The following is a 20,800-nucleotide window of genomic DNA, read 5'->3' on the forward strand; positions in this document are numbered from 1 at the left end:
CTTCACATGGCCGGGTACCCCTCTAAGACAAAGCTTCCAGAGGAACGATCAGGCAGCAACATTCGCTGTTCAGCAATATTCACTCTTCTGCAGCCTCCGCTGCTTATACCCAGGCAAACAGGGTCTGGAGTGTACCTCAAGCAAACTCCAACAGACCTGCAGCTGAGGGTCCTGGCTGTTAGAAGGAAAACTAACAAACAGAAAGGACATCCACACCAAAACCCCATCTGTATGTCACCATCATCAAAGAACAAAGGTAGATAAAACCACAAAGATGGGGAAAAAACAGAGCAGAAAAGCTGAAAATTCTAAAAATCAGAGTGCCTCTCCCCCCTCCAAAGGAACACAGCTCCTCGACAGCAATGGAACAAAGCATGATGGAGAATGACTTTGACAAGTTGACAGAAGAAGGCTTCAGATGATCAAACTTCTCCCAGCTAAAGGAGGAAGTTTGAACCCATCTCAAAGAAGCTAAAAACCTTGAAAACAGATTAGACAAATGGCTAACTAGAATAACCAATGTAGAGAAGTCCTTAAATGACCTGATAGAGCTGAAAACCATAGCAGGAGAACTATATGATAAATGCACAAGCTTCAGTAACCGATTTGATCAACTGGAAGAAAGGGAATCAGTGATTGAAAATCAAATGAATGAAATGAAGCAAGAAGAGAAGTGTAGAGAAAAAAGAGTAAAAAGAAATGAACAAAGCCTCCAAGAAATATGGGACTATGTGAAAAGACCAAATCTGCGTCTGATTGGTGTACCTGAAAGTGACGGGGAGAATAGAACCAAGTTGGAAAACACTCTTCAGGCTATTTATCCAGGAGAAATTCCCCAACCTAGCAAGGCAGGCCAACATTTAAATTCAGGACATACAGAAAATGCCACAAAGATACTCCTCAAGAAGAGCAACTCCAAGACATAATTGTCAGATTCGCCAAAGTTGAAATGAAGAAAAAAATGTTAAGGGCAGCCAGAGAGAAAGGTCTGGTTACCCCCAAAGGAAAGCTCATCAGACTAACAGCAGATCTCTCACAGAAACTCTACAAGCCAGAAGAGAGTGGGGGCCAATATTCAACAGTCTTAAAGAAAAGAATTTTCAACCCAGAATTTCATATCCAGCCAAACTAAGTTTCATAAGTGAAGGAGAAATAAAATCTTTTACAGACAAGCAAATGCTGAGAGATTTTGTCACCACCAGGCCTGCCCTACAAGAGCTCCTGAAGGAAGAACTAAACACAGAAAGGAACAGCCAGTACCAGCCACTGCAAAAACATGCCAAAATGTAAAGACCATCGATGGTAGGAAGAAACTGCATCAACTAACAAAAAAAAAAACCAGCTAACATCATAATGACAGGATCAAATTCACACATAACAATATTAACCTTAAATGTAAATGGGCTAAATGCTCCAATTAAAACACACAGACTGGCAAATTGGATAAAGAGTCAAGACCCATCGGTGTGCTGTATGCAGGAGATCCATCTCACGAGCAGAGACACACATAGGCTCAAAATAAAGAGATGAAGGAAGATCTACCAAGCAAATGGAAAACAAAACCAAAAAACAGGCAGGGGTTGCAATCCTAGTCTTTGATAAAACAGACTTTAAACCAACAAAGATCAAAAGAGACAAAGAAGGCCATTACATAATGGTAAAGGGATCAATTCAACAAGAAGAGCTAACTATCCTAAATATATATGAACCCAATATAGGAGCACCCAGATTCATAAAGCAAGTCCTTAGAGGCTTACAATGAGACTTAGACTCCCACACAATAACAATGGGAGACTTCAACACCTCACTGTCAACATTAGATAGATCAATGAGACAGAAAATTAACAAGGATATCCAGGAATTGAATTCAGCTCTGCACCAAGTGGACCTAATGGACATATACAGAACTCTCCACCCCAATTCAACAGAATACACATTCTTCTCAGCACCACATCACACTTACTCCAAAATTGACCACACAGTTGGAAGTAAAGCACTTCTCAGCAAATGTACAAGAACAGAAATTATAACAAACTGTCTCTCAGACCACAATGCAATCAAACCAGAACTCAGGATTAAGAAACTCACTCAAAACTGCTCAGCTACATGGAAACTGAATAACCTGCTCCTGAATGACTACTGGGTACATAATGAAATGAAGGCAGAAATAAACATGTTCTTTGAAACCACTGAGAACAAAGATACAACATACCAGAATCTCTAGGACACATTTAAAGCAGTGTGTAGAGGGAAATTTATAGCACTAAATGCCCACAAGAGAAAGCAGGAAAGATCTAAAATCGACACCCTAACGTCACAATTAAAAGAACTGGAGAAGCAAGAGCAAACACATTCAAAAGGTAGCAGAAGACAAGAAATTACTAAGATCAGAGCAGAACTGAAGGAGATAGAGACACAAAAAAAACTTCAAAACATCAATGAATCCAGGAGCTGGTTTTTTGAAAAGATCAACAAAATTGATAGACCACTAGCAAGACTAATAAAGAAGAAAAGAGAGAAGAATCAAATAGATACAGTAAAAAATGATAAAGGGGATATCACCACCGACCCCACACAAATACAAACTATCATCAGAGAATACTAAAAACACCTCTACGCAAATAAACTAGAAAACCTAGAAGAAATGGATAAATTCCTGGACACATACACCCTCCCAAGACTAAACCAGGAAGAAGTTGAATCCCTGAATAGCCCAATAACAGGCTCTGAAATTGAGGCAATAATTGATAGCCTACCAACCAAAAAAAGTCCAGGACCAGATAGATTCACAGCTGAATTCTACCAGAGGTACAAGGAGGAGCTGGTACCATTCCTTCTAAAACTATTCCAATCAATAGAAAAAGAAGGAATCCTCCCTACTCATTTTATGAGGCCAACATCATCCTGATACCAAAGCCTGGCAGAGACACAACAAAAAAAGAGAATTTTACACCAGTATCCCTGATGAACATTGAGGCAAAAATCCTCAACAAAATACTGGCAAACCAAATCCAGCAGCACATCAAAAACCTTATCCACCATGATCAAGTTGGCTTCATCCCTGGGATGCAAGGCTGGTTCAACATATGCAAATCAATAAACATAATCCAGCATATAAACAGAACCAAAGACAAAAACCACATGATTATCTCAATAGATGCAGAAAAGGCCTTTGACAAAATTCAACAGCCAGTCATGCTAAAAACTCTCAATAAATTCGGTATTGATGGAACATATCTCAAAATAATAAGAGCTATTTATGACAAACCCACAGCCAATATTATACTGAATGGGCAAAAACTGGAAGCATTCCCTTTGAAAACTGGCACAAGACAGGGATGCCCTCTCTCACCACTCCTCTTCAACATAGTGTTGGAAGTTCTGGCTAGGGCAATCAGGCTGGAGAAAGAAATAAAGGATATTCAATCAGGAAAAGAGGAAGTCAAACTGTCCCTGTTTGCGGATGACATGATTGTATACTTAGAAAACCCCATTGTCTCAGCCCAAAATCTCCTTAAGCTAATAAGCAACTTCAGCAAAGTCTTAGTATACAAAATCAATGTGCAAAAATCACAAGCATTCTTATACACCAGTAACAGATAAACAGAGAGCCAAATCATGAGTGAACTCCCATTCACAATTGCTTCAAAGAGAATAAAATACCTAGGAATCCAACTTACAAGGGATGTGAAGGACCTCTTCAAGGAGAACTACAAACCACTGCTCAATGAAATAAAAGAGGACACAAACAAATGGAAAAACATTCCATGCTCATGGATAGGAAGAATCAGTATCATGAAAATGGCCATACTGCCCAAGGTAATTTATAGATTCAATGCCATCCCCATTAAGCTACCAATGACTTTCTTCACAGAATTGGAAAAAACTGCTTTAAAGTTCATATGGAACCAAAAAAGAGCTCGCATCTCCAAGACAATCCTAAGTCAAAAGAACAAAGCTGGAGGCATCACGCTACCTGACTTCAAACTATACTACAAGGCTACAGTAACCAAAACAGCATGGTACTGGTGCCAAAACAGAGATATAGACCAATGGAACAGAACAGAGCCCTCAGAAATAATACCACACATCTACAACCATCTGATCTTTGACAAACCTGACAAAAACAAGAAATGGGGAAAGGATTCCCTATTAAATAAATTCACCATTTATTTAATAAATGGTGCTGGGAAAACTGGCTAGCCATATGTAGAAAGCTGAAACTGGATCCCTTCCTTACACCTTATATGAAAATTAATTCAAGATGGATTAGAGACTTAAATGTTAGACCTAAAACCTTAAAAACCCTAGAAGAAAACCTAGGCAATACCACTCAGGACATAGGCATGGGCAAGGACTTCATGTCTAAAACACCAAAAGCAATGGCAACAAAAGCCAAAATTGACAAATGGGATCTAATTAAACTAAAGAGCTTCTGCGCAGCAAAAGAAACTACCATCAGGGTGAACAGGCAACCTACAGAATGGGGGAAAATTTTTGCAATCTACTCATCTGACAAAGGGCTAATATCCAGAACCTACAAAGAACTCAAACAAATTTACAAGAAAAAAACAAACAACCCCATCAAAAAGTGGGCAAAGGATATGAACAGACACTTCTCAAAAGAAGACATTTATGCAGCCAACAGACACATGAAAAAATGCTCATAATCACTCGCCATCAGAGAAATGCAAATCAGAACCACAATGAGATACCATCTTACACCAGTTAGAATGGCAATCATTAAAAAGTCAGGAAACAACAGGTGCTGGAGAGGATGTAGAGAAATAGGAACACTTTTACACTGTTGGTGGGACTGTAAACCAGTTCAACCATTGTGGAAGACACTGCGGCGATTCCTCAAGGATCTAGAACTAGAAATACTATTTGACCCAGCCATCCCATTACTGGGTATATACCCAAAGGAGTACAAATCATGCTGCTATAAAAACACATGTACACATATGTTTACTGTGGCACTATTCACAATAGCAAAGACTTGGAACTAACCCAAATGTCCATCAATGACAGACTGGATTAAGAAAATGTGGCACATATACACCATGGAATACTACACCGCCATAAAAAAGGATGAGTTCGTGTCCTTTGTAGGGACATGGATGCAGCTGGAAACCATCATTCTCAGCAAACTATTGCAAGAACAGAAAACCAAACACCGCATGTTCTCACTCATAGGTGGGAATTGAACAATGAGAACACTTGGACCCAGGAAGGGTAACATCACACACCAGCGCCTGTCGTGGGGTGGGGGGAGGGCAGAGGGATAGCATTAGGAGATATACCTAATGTAAATGATGAGTTAATGGGTGCAGCACACCAACATGGCACATGTATACATATGTAACAAACCTGCACGTTGTGCACATGTACCCTAAAACTTAAAAGTATAATAAAAAATAAATAAATTTAAAAAATAAATAAATAAAATAAAATGCATATTTTAAACTTTAAAAGGAAATATAGCCGGGCGCGGTGGCTCACGCCTGTAATCCCAGCACTTTGGGAGGCCGAGGCGGGCGGATCACAAGGTCAGGAGATCGAGACCACGGTGAAACCCCGTCTCTACTAAAAATACAAAAAATTAGCCGGGCGCGGTTGTGGGCACCTGTAGTCCCAGCTACTCGGGAGGCTGAGGCAGGAGAATGGCGTGAACCCGGGAGGCGGAGCTTGCAGTGAGCCGAGATCGCGCCACTGCACTCCAGCCTGGGCGACAGAGCGAGACTCCGTCTCAAAAAAAAAAAAAAAAAAGGAAATATACTGTCTCATTTCCATTTTATCCATACTACCTATGTAATATATTTTACTCTATAAAATACATACAGTATGAGTTGCACACATCGTTTTGTAAGAAGGAAAAAAAAAAGCTTTGCCTACCAGAATAAAATCTGAGATCTGTGAGAAGGATCATTTCTGGGAAGTGGAATCACTGAGAGAGAAACTGAAGAACTGATATGGAAATGATGAGTCATGAAGCTATCAGGATAGACTTTTTGTTCTTATGGTATCCTAACTTTGTTGAGAATTTGTTCATATAAACATATTTTGTGTCAGCACCGACTCACTACACTTTTTGGCAAGCGTTTTAGACCTTTCAACTTTAAAGACATAATACTGAATGTATACATTCCATCAGTGGACTCATATTAAACCTCTTGCAGAAAGGCTTTATCTCAAACTGCATTACCTTAAATTTCTATATATTTCCTTCATATATTCCTCTGAATCATAAGGCATTATCATATTTGACAAATGAAGACACTCTATGAAATGCCCAATGCCAAAGACAATAGCATAATGAAGACTACGCTTTCTTATACTGCAACGATGGACATTCCGCTATCTGAAAGTACGTTTACATCCCCCACCTCAACTGCACCACAGCCATTTGACCTCAGAGTTCCTTTACAGCTGTACCAAAGTGACTAATGTGAACAACTTTGGTTAATTTTTCCTTTGAGCCTTTATAAAAGATAAAGCTTTTTATCATAAAATTAAGAATGCATTGTCCAAAAATTCATAGAGAGAAAAAAACCTACCTTAACACTTTTTTTTTTTTTTTTTTTTTTTTTTTTGAGACAGAGCCTCACTCTGTGGCTCAGACAGGAGTGCAGTGTGTAATCTCAGCTCACTGTATCCTCTGCCTCCCAGGTTCAAATGATTCTCCTGCCTCAGCCTCCTGAGGAGCTGGGATTACAAGTGTGTGCCACCACACCCAGCTAATATTTGTATTTTTAGTAGACATGGGATTTCTCTATGTTACCTAGGCTGGTCTTGAACTCCTGACCTCAGGTGACCCACCCGCCTCGTTCTCCCAAAGTGCTGGGATTACAGGTGTGAGCCATCGTGCCCAGCCTTAACACATTATACTTTCTACATCTCATTCAGCCTGAAAAAAGTGCCAGTAATATTTTTAAACCAAACTGTTCACTAACTTTCCCCTTTCTCTTCCCTGCCTACCACCCCACCCTCGTTTCAGAAAATGTTGAGTCAGAGAGGGATAAAATTTAGAAAGACCCCTATTTAGGCTGGTTCTTTCTAGCAGTCTGAGATATTTGCAAAGTGGAATTATCCCCAGAATGCCTATTCCCTGGCCCCATCTATTCATCTTTTGCTTGTACTGTTCTCAAGTGAAATGTTCTTCACTCTTCTCTTCCCCTCGTCTAAGCTTTCAAAGCCAGAACACATCCGGTCTCTTCCCTCTCATCCCTGGTTGCTGATTTCTAAGCGAAGTCTATGCCTCCAAGTCAGTAATTTTCACTCCTAGCTGCCTTTTGGAATCATCTAATGCTTTTTACAAATTAGATGCTCTGGCCTTCTACCAGACTGAGAATCATAATCTCTAGGACTGAAGTCAAAACCTTGCAAGATTTTTCAAAAATCTCTCCAAGTAATTCAGAGGATCCTAAGGGTTGGAAACCATTGTTCTAGTAATTACAATTCTCCTAGTCATGTCTTGCTAGTTTTATCTTTCTTTTTTTTTTTTTTTTTTTTTTTGAGACCGAGTCACCCAGACTGAAGTGCAGTGGCATGATCTCTGCTCACTGCAACCTCCGCCTCCTGGGATCGAGCGATTCTTCTGCCTCAGCCTCCTGAGTAGCTGGGATTACAGGCACACGCCACCACACCCAGCTAATTTTTGTTTTTAGTGGAGACAGGGTTTCACCATGTTGGTCAGGTTGGTCTCAAACTCCTGACATCGTGATCTGCCCACCTCAGCCTCCCAAAGTGCTGAGATTACAAGCCTGAGTCACCGCACCCAGCCCATCTTTCATTCTTTTACCGCCCTCTCAGGTGTTTGAAAGAATAAAGCTCACATAAGATTTATCTATTTGGTTTCTTGCTTAATTTATTATTGCTGTGGAAACACTGGCCTCTCTCAGTCTCTCTGCCTAATTTATGTTTCCTTTTTAGTATCATCCCTGAACATTTTTTAATAATTTCAACTTTTATTCTTGATTCAGGCAGTACCTATGCAGGTTTGTTACATGGATATACTGTGTGATGCTGAGGCTTGGGGTACAACTGATTCTGTCACCCAGGTAGTAAGCATAGTTTTTCAACTATTGGTGGAAAACTATTGGTTTTTCAACCCTTTCCCCACTCTTTCCCTCCCCTCTCAAGCAGTCCCCAGTGTCTGTTGTTGCTATCTTTATGTTCATGAGTATCCAATGTTTAGCTCCCACTTATAAGTGAAAACATGTGGCATTTGGTCCAGCAATCCCATTACTGTGTATATATCTAAAAAATATATAAATTGTTCACCCAAAAAGACACATGTACTTGTATGTTCATCACAGCACTATTCACAATTGCAAAACATGGAATCAAGCTAGGTGTCCATCAAAGATGGACTGGATAAAGAAAATGTGGTACATATACACCATGGAATACTATACAGCCATAAAAAAAAAGAATGAAATCATGTCCTTTGCAGTAACATGGATGCAGCTGGAGGCCATTACCTTAAACAAATCAACACAGGAACATCTCTGAACTTTCGGTCAGCCTCCCCAAATCCTCTTACAGTGATCATTCTCAAGTCTTAATGTACACCAAAATCACCCAGATGGCTTGTTAAAACACACATTTCTAGGCTGCACCCCCAAATGCATAATGTAGTAATTCTGAGAATCTGTATTTCTAACAAGTTTCCAGGTGATGCTGATGTACCTGGTCAGGCAACCACACTTAGAAATATCAGTTATAGATTTCCTAATGAACCCCATATTTTGGGCATCAATCACCTGGCAACTTGATGCAGTTAAGGGACCCGTTTCCTCCCCAAAATAATTATAAATCTTCCTTCATGATCCACTTCTAAATCACAACAAACATTTGCACTTAGAGGTAATTAAATCTGGCCGGGCACCGTGGCTCACGCCTGTAATCTCAGCACTTTGGGAAGCCAAGGTGGGTGGATCACCTGAGGTCAGGAGTTCAAAACCAGCCTGGCCAACACGATGAAATCCCGTCTCTACTAAAAAATTAGCTGGGCATGGTGGCAGGTGCCTGTAATCCAGCTACTAGGGAGGCTGAGACAGTAGAACCATTTGAACCCGAGAAGCAGAGGTTTCAGGGAGCCAAGATCATGCCATCGTACTCCAGCCTGGGCAACAAGAATGAAACACCATCTCAAAAAAAAAAAAAAAGAAAAAAGGTAATTAAACCCAATAAACCCTAATTAAAATGTTTGAGTGCCTACTATGAGAAAAACATGGTCTGATTACTAAAAACCACACTGATTTTTCGTAATACATGTTAGAATTATTGAGGTACATTTTCTTGTTAGTATATATAAACATATAACCCCAATTTGGGAAGGGAATAGCTCTACTCTCAAAATGATGGATGTGATAGTTAATTTTATGTGTCAGCTTGACTGGGTTAAGGGATGCCCAGACAGCTGGTAAAACATTATTCCTAGGTGTGTCTTTGAGGGTGTTTCTAGAAGATATTAACATTTGAGTCAGGAGACTGAGTAAGGAAGACTGTCCTCATCAGTGTGGGTGGGCAGCATCGAATACACTGAGGGCCTGAATAAAACAAAAGGGCAGAGGAAGAGTGAACTGGCTCTGCTTGAGCTGGGACATCCATCTTCTCCTGCCCTTGGACATCTGCACTCCTGGTTCTCCAGCCTTCAGACTCAGACTAAGACTTACGCCATTGGCTCCCCTGGTTCTCAGGCCTTCGGGTTTGGACTGGAACCACACCACCAGCTTGCAGAGGGCAGATCATGGGTCTTAGCCTCCATAATCACAAGCCAGTTCCTCGTAATTAAATCTTTCGTATAACTATATATTTCAGCTGGTGCAAAATTAATTGCAGTTTTTCCCATTACTTTTAATATCCTATCAGTTCTGTTTTTCTAGAGAACCCTAATACAATGAGATCCTTCGATGAGGACATGCTAAACTCCAATTTATGATTGCCTTTGTTAATTCTTACTGAGCTTAATTCCTTACATTTTAGTAATAAATTACATTTTCATTTTATGTGGGTTAATTTTGTCTCTTTAACCAGAATGTAAGTTTTTTAAGGACAAGTCTCTGCGTTATACTTTTTATACCCCATCTAATACTGCTGACCACATGACAAGCAAGCACTCAGTCCTTATTGGCTAACTCATTCATTCATCACTTCCCAGTATGTATTTCCTAAACCAGGGTTCAAAATAGGACCATGAATTGCAAAAACGTCCACGTTGGCCAACAGAAAAACAGATTTCCAAACTAACTGAATGCTTTGTGTTTTAGTCACTCTTCTAAAGTATGCATGCTTTTTCCTTCCCTCTTTTTACCCGGATAACTGAAATCTGACTGTACTATGATGAATAAAGAGGAAAAGTTAGCAACAGTAAGCTGGAATTAGAAATACAATCAAAATTACCAATAAATGCCAAAACTTCCAGGAATAGAAGAGGTAGAAGTTGAAAACTGTAATTTTTCTTTGTCTTCCAATAGATGTCACTAATAATTCCTTTGTGGACATCAAAACTGGATTAAATTTGAGAGGTAAGAGGTAAATTGAACAAAAATCAAATATTCAAGTAACATACCCATTGGGCTTATATGTTCACTTGTGACTATCAAAAAAGTTATTAAATCACAGCCAGCCAATCAAGCCAGACTCAAAATGACTATCAGCTCTCACATAAATTCTATACTGTTACTGCCAAATTATTCTAGCTTTTATTTTCATGAACATTTTACCCAATTCTATATTTTCTGAATTGTGACAATTATTTAACAAGAACTTATAAAGATACATAATGCTATCACCTCATCATTCCATGGTTCAGAGGCTCTCAGAGTTTGTTCTTAACTACCCAATGTTCCCCAGCCATCGCTCCTCTCCAACAAAACCACTACACAATCCCAGGCTTCCATTCTTCCCTTTTCATGGTGTCACTAGTATGTTCTTATAACAAGGGGAGAAGAAATAGCAGGCAGAAATAGCAGTGGAAATAGCAAGGTTCAAGAAAAAAAGAAATGGATCACACCATTAGTACCAGTTTTTGGCATTCAGGAGCTAAAAACTCTGCAATTCCATTCTTACAATCCATTTGGAGCTCATTTCAAAAAGAAGTCAAACTTCACTAATCTTTCTGAAAACTAGAATAGATAACAATAGCAAAATTGAGCTGTTATTGAAATAAAATAGAAAATATGCTAAATGAACAATTTAGGCCTTAGTTAAAAAAAAAAATTTAGATAAGATTGATGGATATCAACATCACATGCTCTTCAAAAAAAAAAAAAAAAAAAGTGATCCTTAAACAAAAGACCCACCCCATGAATGGCATCCTATCTTGTGACAACTTGTTAGTGGAAAATAAAATTTATTCATCTCTTTTCTAGATATAATTTTCATAATCATTTATCCAGATGTTCATTTTTATACTTTTTGTCAATACTTAAATATTATTTAAGATGCATTTAAAAAGCTCAGTCTTTTCAAACAAACAGCATTTTAGACACACAGAACCCTTACTAATGACCAATGATCTATGGCCCATATTTAAAGAACCACCTTTGTCTTTTTTTTTTTAATCCTCCAAAACAATTACAGTAACAAAAAACTGGAATAGCCTGCCACAGAAAATTCAGAAACTATATTCTTTTGAATTCCTAAGTGCCACCAAATATTTGAGCAAAACAGAGTAAATGAATAATTTGAAACAAGGTTTCTCAACCTTGACACCATTGACACTTTAGGCCAGACAATTCTTTGTCGTAGGAGACTGTCCTGTGTATTGTAGGATGTTTAGTGACATCCCTACTCCCTATTAGATGTCAGTGGTACCATTTCACTTTCCTACTTGTCACAACCAAAAATATCTCCAGATATTGCCAAATGGCCCTTTGGGAGGGGGACAAAATAATCTTTGAGTGAGAGCTACTACTATAAAGTGATAAGAAGAGAAAGCCCAAAGTTAGACATTCACTGAAAGAAGTTCTATGACTCTGCAGCCTCATTGAATCATCGATTTGTTTTTATGCATTCTCTTAAAGTTTCTCCCAAGTTTCATATTTTCTCAATGAAATAATTTCTTCAAGTACAAATGACACTCCAGGGACAAGAAGACACATTTATTTTACCGCCCAATTATTTTCTTAAAAAAGCTTGATGTTTGATAAAATAAAACAAACTTTTAGTACCATATAAATCTTTCAACATGTACAATGACATATTATTACTATGTACAACTTCAAAAACAAATGCTTCCAGCTCCAAGTAAACTGATGTTGAACATCCTGCCTGTATTTCAGCTGTACAAAATTTCCTGGATGGCCAATAGTCTCCTTGGCTTGGAAAAAAATTATATAAATAAGACCTTCAATGAGTTGGGAATCATAAAAATGCTATCTGCAGTTGAGTCATCTGGATCTTGGGAAGTGTGCAATAGCTGTAAGAGTTCAACGAGCAAAATAAAACCCTGTGGATATTTAAACTTCGGTTGTCCAAGAGGTCTTGTAGGTTCACAGTTGGTCTATCAAAAATAAAAGCTATTCCTATTGTGGCAAACAAAACTTGGTATCTGGTTCAAATACCATTTTTCACCAGCTCATGAACTCCATTCTCATCGATGATTAGAGGTGCATGAAATTCTTTATCTGCCACATAACTTTCTAATCCCTAAAAAGAGGATTGAAATGAAACACAATTAGAAAATCTGCACTTGTCATGCAATGCTGGACTTGCTATAATGATGATTTAAAGCACAAATGCCAAAAAAGGTTGAGATGCAGAACATAAAAGTCAAAATCTATTTAATACACGTTTTAGAGTAGACTTAATGACTGACTTGTAAAAGCACAAAACAAAAATATAAAAAGAAAATTACTCTGATTATCATTTCTACAGTTAATAAGATGATAATCATTTTTCCTACAATCGCCTCTCACAAAATTAACTTTTTTTTTTTTGAGACGGAGGAGTCTCACCCCTCTGCTCACTGCAACTTCCACCTCCCAGGTTCAAGGAATTCTCGTGCCTCAGCCTCCTGAGTAGGTGGGACTACGGGCACCTGCCACCATACCCGTCTAATTTTTTGTATTTTTCAGTAGAGACAGGGTTTCATCATGTTGGCCAGGCTGGTCTCAAACTCCTGACCTCAAATGATCTACCTGCCTTGGCCTCCCAAAGTGCTGGGATTACAGGCATGAGCCACCACAAGCGGCCAATAGAGTTAACTTTCTAAGCAAGAAAGTTGTCTCTAATGCTACAACAAAGCAATACAAAGATCTCCTGGAAAAATATTACATAATTAAAAGAGTAGAGACCTCTAAATCCCCAAGTACTGTCACCCAAAAGTGACAGTACTAAGTACATGAACAAGCTAGACTCCTTGAAAGAGAAGTTACATTGCTTTTTAAAAAGCCAGATGATTTATCTAAAAAACAAGGGTGACTATATATTTTTCAAAAGCCTACTGCATTTCAATGAGTGGGTGAAATGGACTAGCTATTGTAGATGTCTGTTAATGGCAACTAACTCACTAATGGGATAGATGCAAAGCCATAACAGGAATTCTCAAAGAGAAGAATTCAGAACAAATGCAGTTTCTCAACTTATTCCCAGGAAGAGCTCCTCAGGGCAGGACCATCAGAAAATGCTGCATCTTCTCTAAGGGCATCCCTACTTAAACATAAAACAATGCCAGAATTCTACTTTTTAAAAAAGTTTTATTACTTTTTTTTGTTATTTTTTTTTAATTTATAAAGACAAGGTCTCACTACATTGCCCAGGCTGGTCTCAAACTCCTGAGCTCAAGCAACCCACTTGCCTTGGCCTCCCAAAGTACTGGGATTACAGGAGTGAGCCACTGTGCCCAACTTTATTTCATTTTTAATTGACAATAATTGTATATATTTTTGAGATACAATGTGATGATGCGATGCATGTATACACTGTAGAATAATCAAATAAGGCCAATTAACATACCTATCACTTCAAATACTTATCCTTTCTTTGTGGTGAGAACATTTAAAATCCACCTTTTCGTTATTTTGAAATATACAAAGCTTTGCCAAAGAATAGAGGAAAAAGTAAAGCAGACTTACTTCTCCAGCATAGGAGATAAGAGGAGAGATTTCACACTGGATTGGTACATCATTGGCATCCTTCAAGCTAAGAAAAAAAACAAATGTGTGTTAAAGATTTTGCTTCCCATGTTACTTGCCGGAGCAAAAGTACAAACCATCAACTTTCCTCTGAGAAGCTTACAGATAACAATTCTTCCAGTTAAACGAATGGAACAGATGCTACCCTGATGATCACTAAATTCCCTGAGGATTAAGTTAATATGAAATTCTCAGGTCAGAAGGACACTATTTGGGGCAAGTGCCAATAATTATGGGTAGCTCTTTACAGCACTTCACTAGTTTTTATAGTTTTTATACACTGTCCCCTTACCTACATTTCATTTTTTACCATTTCCAAGTTTCAATTTGATAAAAAGGCAACTACTTACTAGGTATATACTATATGCCAAGCCCAGTGCCCCAGTGCTAGGTGCTCTGGAGCCCTTTATATTGCATTTTAATTCTCACCACTACCTTGGTACTATTAAGGTTGACAAACATTCTAAAGCTGTACTATCCAATACAGAAGCCAATAGCCACACAGGGCTACTTAAACTTAGTTAAAATTTTTAAAATTAATTTAAAATTTAAAATTCAGTTTCTCAGTCATAACAATCACACTTCAAGGGTTCAGAAGCCATGAATGCCCAATGACTACAAAATTGGACAACAAAGATATGCAACATTTCCTTCACTGCAGAAAGTTCTATCGGACAATTAAATTATTTCCCAGTACATGTTTTTCTGTACATCCCAAATATTCTAGATTAACTGAGCTGATTTATTCAGTATGTTTCAAAGTACTTCTCTGTTACCAAAAGTCCCTTTCTAAAGAGTTAAGGCAGAAGGCACTCAAGCAAAAGCAAGGTCAAAGTCCCTATTTGCTTCATCTAGGTCACAACCTAACATTTATAGCAATGAATTTCTACGTTATCTAACACAAAAGTCAATAAATAGTCAATGCATTTGCAGTCATCAGACTTCTTTGTTACTTGCCGCTTCAAGAATCTTACCAATAAGACACAGGGCACAAAAATATTAGTCTCTTGTCAAACCATAGCTCTTTCTTTTCTTTCCCTAAGTACATAGTCTCAGACTTTGCTGGAGTGAATAAAAACCAGAGGGCTTCTGAGTTCAGCTACAGGTCAACCTTTCTCTAGCATTCAAAGCACTCTCTATCCTACTTCAACTTACTTATCCTGAGACTCTCCACTCAAATCAGACCAGTCACACTCTTTGGATTATTCCAAGTCATTCTCAATTATGGTCCCATAAAAACCACACCCATCCTCCAAGATTTCGCTCAAGCCCCAATCTTCTCTTGACCACTGCATTTCATAGTAATTGTCTCCATCCATTTAGTCATATAAAAAATAAATGTGGCTGGGTGCAGTGGCTCACGCCTGTAATTCTAACACTTTGGGAGGCCAAGGCGGGTAGATCACCTGAGGTCAGAAGTGCAAGACCAGCCTGGCCAACATGGTGAAACTCCGTCTCTAGTAAAAATACAAAAAATTAGCTGGGTGTGGAGGCGAGCATCTGTAATCCCAGCTACTCAGGAGGCTGAGGCAGGAGAATTGCTTGAGCCTGGGAGGCGAAGGTTGCAATGAGCTGAGATCGCTCCACTGCACTCCAGCCTGGGCGACTGAGGAAGACACCATCTCAAAAATAGTAATAACAATAATAAATAAAAAATAAATGTATTAGACACCTGCTAAGTCACTGCCTCCTAGAGTTATTATTGCTATAGCACACATTTGGCACATAATCACATACTGTCTGAAAATTTACTTAACTTTTATGTATGTGCATCTTGAACATCCCAGTAGGCTGTAAGAAGTGACTTATTTCTCTTGTATAAGATACTTCAGCACCTAGAATACTAATAGCACCTATAAACCTATGAGCAGGCCTACCAATGCTTGTTGTCTGAACAAATTAACACTATGAAAATAGACAGATGACAAACTAATGAAGGGAAAAGAGGAGGTATAGTAGGGCATACACCTCTCTACATACGTGCCAGATTCTACCACAAGAGCTCAAGAGGTCTAGTCCAGACCTTCTGGGGCAACTCAAAGTCATACAAAACCAAATGAATTTTGAGTAGGCATGCCAAGGAAAAATGAGGGCCCACCCATTAATAAGATGTATATAGCCCAGTCCCACCTAAACCCCGAAGGATTCAGTGTAGCAGGAACAGAAGGTGGTTGTGAACCCAAGAAACACATATACAGCTGGCCTTAATATATAACTTCCATTCTACTACCACAAAGATACCCCAAGAAACTAAGGAGTCAACTTTAGCAAACAAAACTGGATGCCCTGAAGGAGGGAAAACAGAAGCTACCATCACCAAATGTAAAATCTCAGGATATAGGCAAATTAGCCCAATATACCAACTGCCCCACAATTCTTTAGCCATGCATCCTTTTGGTAGCTAACACTATTCAGTAAGCATTAAGGTGAGAAATAAAAATAATACTGAGTCAAAACTCAGCATGGCTGTTTCCCTTCTTTCAGAATACTTCTAGCTGCTTCTTCCCTCTTTTACATAATATACTTTCTTTTCGTCTCTCACTATTACATGATTTTCTTCAGCTGTGTGAGTTCATCCTTTGGTGCCAAGGATTATGCAGGAACTCTTTCAGTGCATGGTATCATTTAAAGCCAAACTTTTATTTCACTTTAATTATTCTACAAACGGCTAAAATGAAGAAAACTGGGCGATGGGGGGTTTTAAATAAAAGAGTAAGAATAATGTTTAAAGCTTTTTGTATCTTAACTAAGATAGCTAGATGCTGTAGCTGTCTTCAGTTATATAATTAAGAATCTATTACACTCTTAGGTTAAAAGCTACGGTTCAATGACAAAAAAATTTAGTCAAAGTTTTATTTTTTAAATATAAAAGCAGTTTGCTTCCATATATTAAAAATGATGGATGAGACAGAAAGTGACAAAGGGATCTGCATACAGTTCTCAAGGCATGAGGGACAATAGCCATCTGTGGCAGCAGTCCCCAGCCCCTGGGCCATGGACCGGTACTACTCTGTGGCCTGTTAGGACCTGGGCCACACAGCAGAAGATGAGCAGTGGGCAAGTGAGTAAAGCTTCATCTGTATTTACACACGCTCCCCACCACTCACATTACTGCCTGAGCTCCATCTCCTGTCAGATCAGTGGCAGCAAGAGATTCTCATAAGAATGTGAACACTATTGTGAACTGCCCATGTAAGGGATCTAAGGCTGTATGCTCCTCATGAGAATCTAATGCTTGATGATGTCTCCCATCATCCCCAAATGGAACCATTTATTTGCAGGAAAACAAGCTCAGGGCTCCCACTGATTCTACATTACAGTGAGTTGTATAATTACTTCATTACAATGTAATAATAATAGAAATAAAGTATACCATAAATATAACGTGCTTGAATCATCCTGAAACCACCCTCACCACCCCAAGTCCGTGGAAAATTTGTCTTCCACAAAGCCAGTCCCTGGTGCCAAAATAGGTTGGGGACCACTGATCTACAGCACCTGTAAGAAATTGATCAGATCTTTAAGTCCACTTCCTTGTTTACAGAGTCACATCCCAGAAACATTGACATTCACAGGAATTTGGGCAAAGGAATGGCACAAACAGGAAAAAGCACTTGGGTGACATTGATGTCAGTGCTACTCTATTTCTGAGACAACTTCCATCTCCAGATCTTTTGCCCTACATATATTTCCCAAATTACCTTAAAAACTTTTTTTTTCTTTTTTTTTTTTTTTGAGATGGAGTCTTGCTCTGTCACCAAGGCTGGAGTACAGTGGTGCAATCTCAGCTCACTGCAACCTCTGCCTCCTAGGTTTAAGTGATTCTCCCGCCTGAGCCTCCTGAGTAGCTAGTTAACAAGTGTGCACCACCACACCAGCTAATTTTTGTATTTTTAGTAGAGATGAGGTTTCGCCATGTTTGCCAGGCTGGTCTCCAACTCCTGACCTCAGAAAATCCACCCGCCTTGGCCTCCCAAAGTGCTGGGATTAAAGGCGTAAGCGACTGCACCCAACCTTAAAAACTTTAACTTTCAACGTGTGACAATAACACCAAGCTGTCTCTTAAACTATAAAGATAACTGCTTTTCCAAACTCTGTCAGTACCCAGATGGGAGAGGATATGTGTTACTTCTAACTAAAAATGATCTGCCATTAAGATTAAAAGATTCTTTAGAAGCAAGATAGTAACTGACTAAAATTAATGCAGTGACCAAAAAGGGGAGTTATTAGTGTGAGAATAAATCAACAGAACAGTTTTCACCATATCAAGGGCCATCAAACACGACAGGAACAATTAGCCTTTATACTGACAGCATACACCCAATTCCACAAGACACATCTTCAGAATGGTATTTTTAATCCCGTACAAGCTTATGTTAAAGGTGCAAAATGTGTTCTCCCTGACCTGTAACCTGCTCTGGATCTTATCTATCATCTAAAATTTGTCAGTTCCAGTTCTAACACCTGTGGTCAGATTCTTTAGTAAAGCATGCTCCCCATTTCCAGCATGCAACAAGATTCTGAGTTAGTGTTATCCAGAGAGATACCTGCCACCAAGTAAGCAGTGCACCCACACCAAAGCTTCAACCATCCTCCCTCCAGACCCCCAAAAGGCAGAGCACTAAACTACGATGCCAGTTAGTATGGAGGGAAGCACAGCCCCATCACCATGCACTGTAGGCAGGCTGGTATATTTACTTGTGATTGACATCAGCTGTGATGGTCTCTGACTTCCCATTTGTAGCACTGCTATGTGGGAATAAATAAGCATTAATGGGGAATGGAAGCAAATCAAACAATAACAATGAAATGGAGTTGCAAAATATACTTGATTGAATGGTATGTATTTATGGTAAATCATAAATTTGTCCCAAGAGACCAAAAGGGGGTAAAAAAAAAATCAAAATAAAACTCAATGGCCAAAGATGAAACATGAGGACAACGTGACACGCCAAGAGCAAGCTTGTTGACCAATACAGAGCCCAAAAGTGGCCTTGGACTGGGAGATGAAAGCTACCACTGCTGCTTCTTATAAAACCAGTTACGTACTAGTAAATTCCAATGTGTTCTCTAACATTTTATTATTTTTTCTTGAGATGGAGTCTCACCCTGTCACCCAGGCTGGAGTGCAACGGTACAGTCTCAGCTCACTGCAACTTCTCCCTCCTGGGTTCAAGCAATTCTCCTGCCTCAGCCGCCCAAGTAGCTGGGATACAGGCGTGTGCTACCATGCCCAGTTAATTTTGTAGATTTAGTAGAGTCAGGGTTTCACCACGTTGGCCAGGCTGGTCTTGAACTTCTGACCTCAGGTAATCACCTGCCTCAGTCTCCCAAAATACTGGGATTACAGGCATGAACCACCACACCTAGCCCAATATTTTAACATTTATTGAGGCATTCTTGCAGCCAGCCATCTTATCCGTTAGGAATATAAATTAAATGGCAGAATGCTTTTTACATAAGTACGGATATACCAGATGATTCAGAAGAGGAAATTCTAGGTGCCAGTGAAGGTTTCATCATAAAATACAAGATTTAGGCTGAGCACAATAGCTCACACCTGTAATCCCAGCACTTTGGGTGGCCGAGGCGGGTGTATTGTTTAAGCCCAGGAGGTGAAGTGAGCCGAGATCGCGCCACTGCACTCCAGCCTGGCTGACAGAGCAAGACCTTGTCTTAAAAATGAAAAGGACTGGCCAGACATGGCAGCTCACGCCTGTAATCCCAGCACTTTGGGAGGTCAAAGCAGGCGGATCACCTGAGGTCAGGAGTTCGGGACAAGCCTGACAAACATGGTGGAATCCTGTCTCTACTAAAAATACAAAATTAGCCAGGCATTACGGCAGGCGAGGGTAACCCCAGCTACTTGGGAGGCTGAGGCAGGAGACTCACGTGAACCCAGGAAGCAGAGGTTGCAGTGGGCAGAGATTGTGCCATTGCACTCCAGCCTGGGTGACAAGAGCGAAACTCTGGCTCCAAAAAACAAACAAACAAACAAACAAAAACAGATTTAGCTGGAAAGTATTTTACCTTGGATTTAAATTGCTACAATACCTTCTTTTTTTTAACTGCTCAAAACCAAGGCCATTTCTAAAGTATCAGTGAATGTAACTGATATTTACTTCTGTTCTACACATCTTCCTCAGTGACCTGAAAGTGCGACAGTGAAAACTGCCATGGGACTACAATTTGTAGGTAGCCTGGGGTTGGTGGGGCTATGAGTGGGTCTCACAGACAGTATTATTAATGGTAGTGAGGTCAGTTGGGCCCAGTGGCTCACGCCTGTCCCAGCAATTTGGGAGGCCAAGGCAGGCAGATCACAAGGTCAGGAGATCAACAGCACTCTGGCCAACAAGGTGAAAGCCCATCTCTAATAAAAATACAAAAATTAGCTGGGTGTGGTGGTGTGCACCTGTAGTCCCTGCTACTTGGGAGGCTGAGGTAAGAGAATCGCTTGAACCTGGGAGGTGGAGGTTGCAGTGAGCTGAGATTGCGCCACTGCACTCCAGCCTGGTGACAAAGCGATACTCTGTCTCAAAAAAAAAAAAAAAAAAAAAAAGTAGTGAGGCCACAGATATAAGGGCAGCAACAACCAATCCTCTGTGGCTGAAGGACTTGCCCTGTGGTACACAGTGTTACCGATGGGCTTTAACCAT

At 39.6% G+C, this 20,800-nt stretch overlaps 1 protein-coding gene across 10 annotated transcripts in view; it reads right to left on the reverse strand.

The window, feature by feature from the left end:
- Positions 1-12,089: 12,089 nt before the first annotated feature.
- The window catches only part of UAP1 (UDP-N-acetylglucosamine pyrophosphorylase 1), a 39,480-nt gene continuing 30,769 nt past the window's right edge, over positions 12,090-20,800 (reverse strand). For 4 of the 10 annotated variants that reach the window (XM_065543072.1, XM_065543065.2, XM_065543069.2 and 1 more), the window contains 3 exons: positions 18,843-18,893; positions 14,085-14,151; positions 12,090-12,657 (listed from right to left, as the gene is read on the reverse strand). In XM_065543072.1, coding sequence (XP_065399144.1) covers positions 12,565-12,657; positions 14,085-14,151; positions 18,843-18,893 — 211 coding nt within the window. In that variant the 3' untranslated portion in view covers positions 12,090-12,564. The remainder of the gene's footprint in view (positions 12,658-14,084; positions 14,152-18,842; positions 18,894-20,800) is intronic. The other 6 variants (XM_074038834.1, XM_065543070.2, XM_074038820.1 and 3 more) reach the window with 2 other exon arrangements.

This window comes from Macaca fascicularis, chromosome 1 (assembly GCF_037993035.2).
Source record: "Macaca fascicularis isolate 582-1 chromosome 1, T2T-MFA8v1.1".
Taxonomy (NCBI): Eukaryota; Metazoa; Chordata; class Mammalia; order Primates; family Cercopithecidae; genus Macaca; species Macaca fascicularis.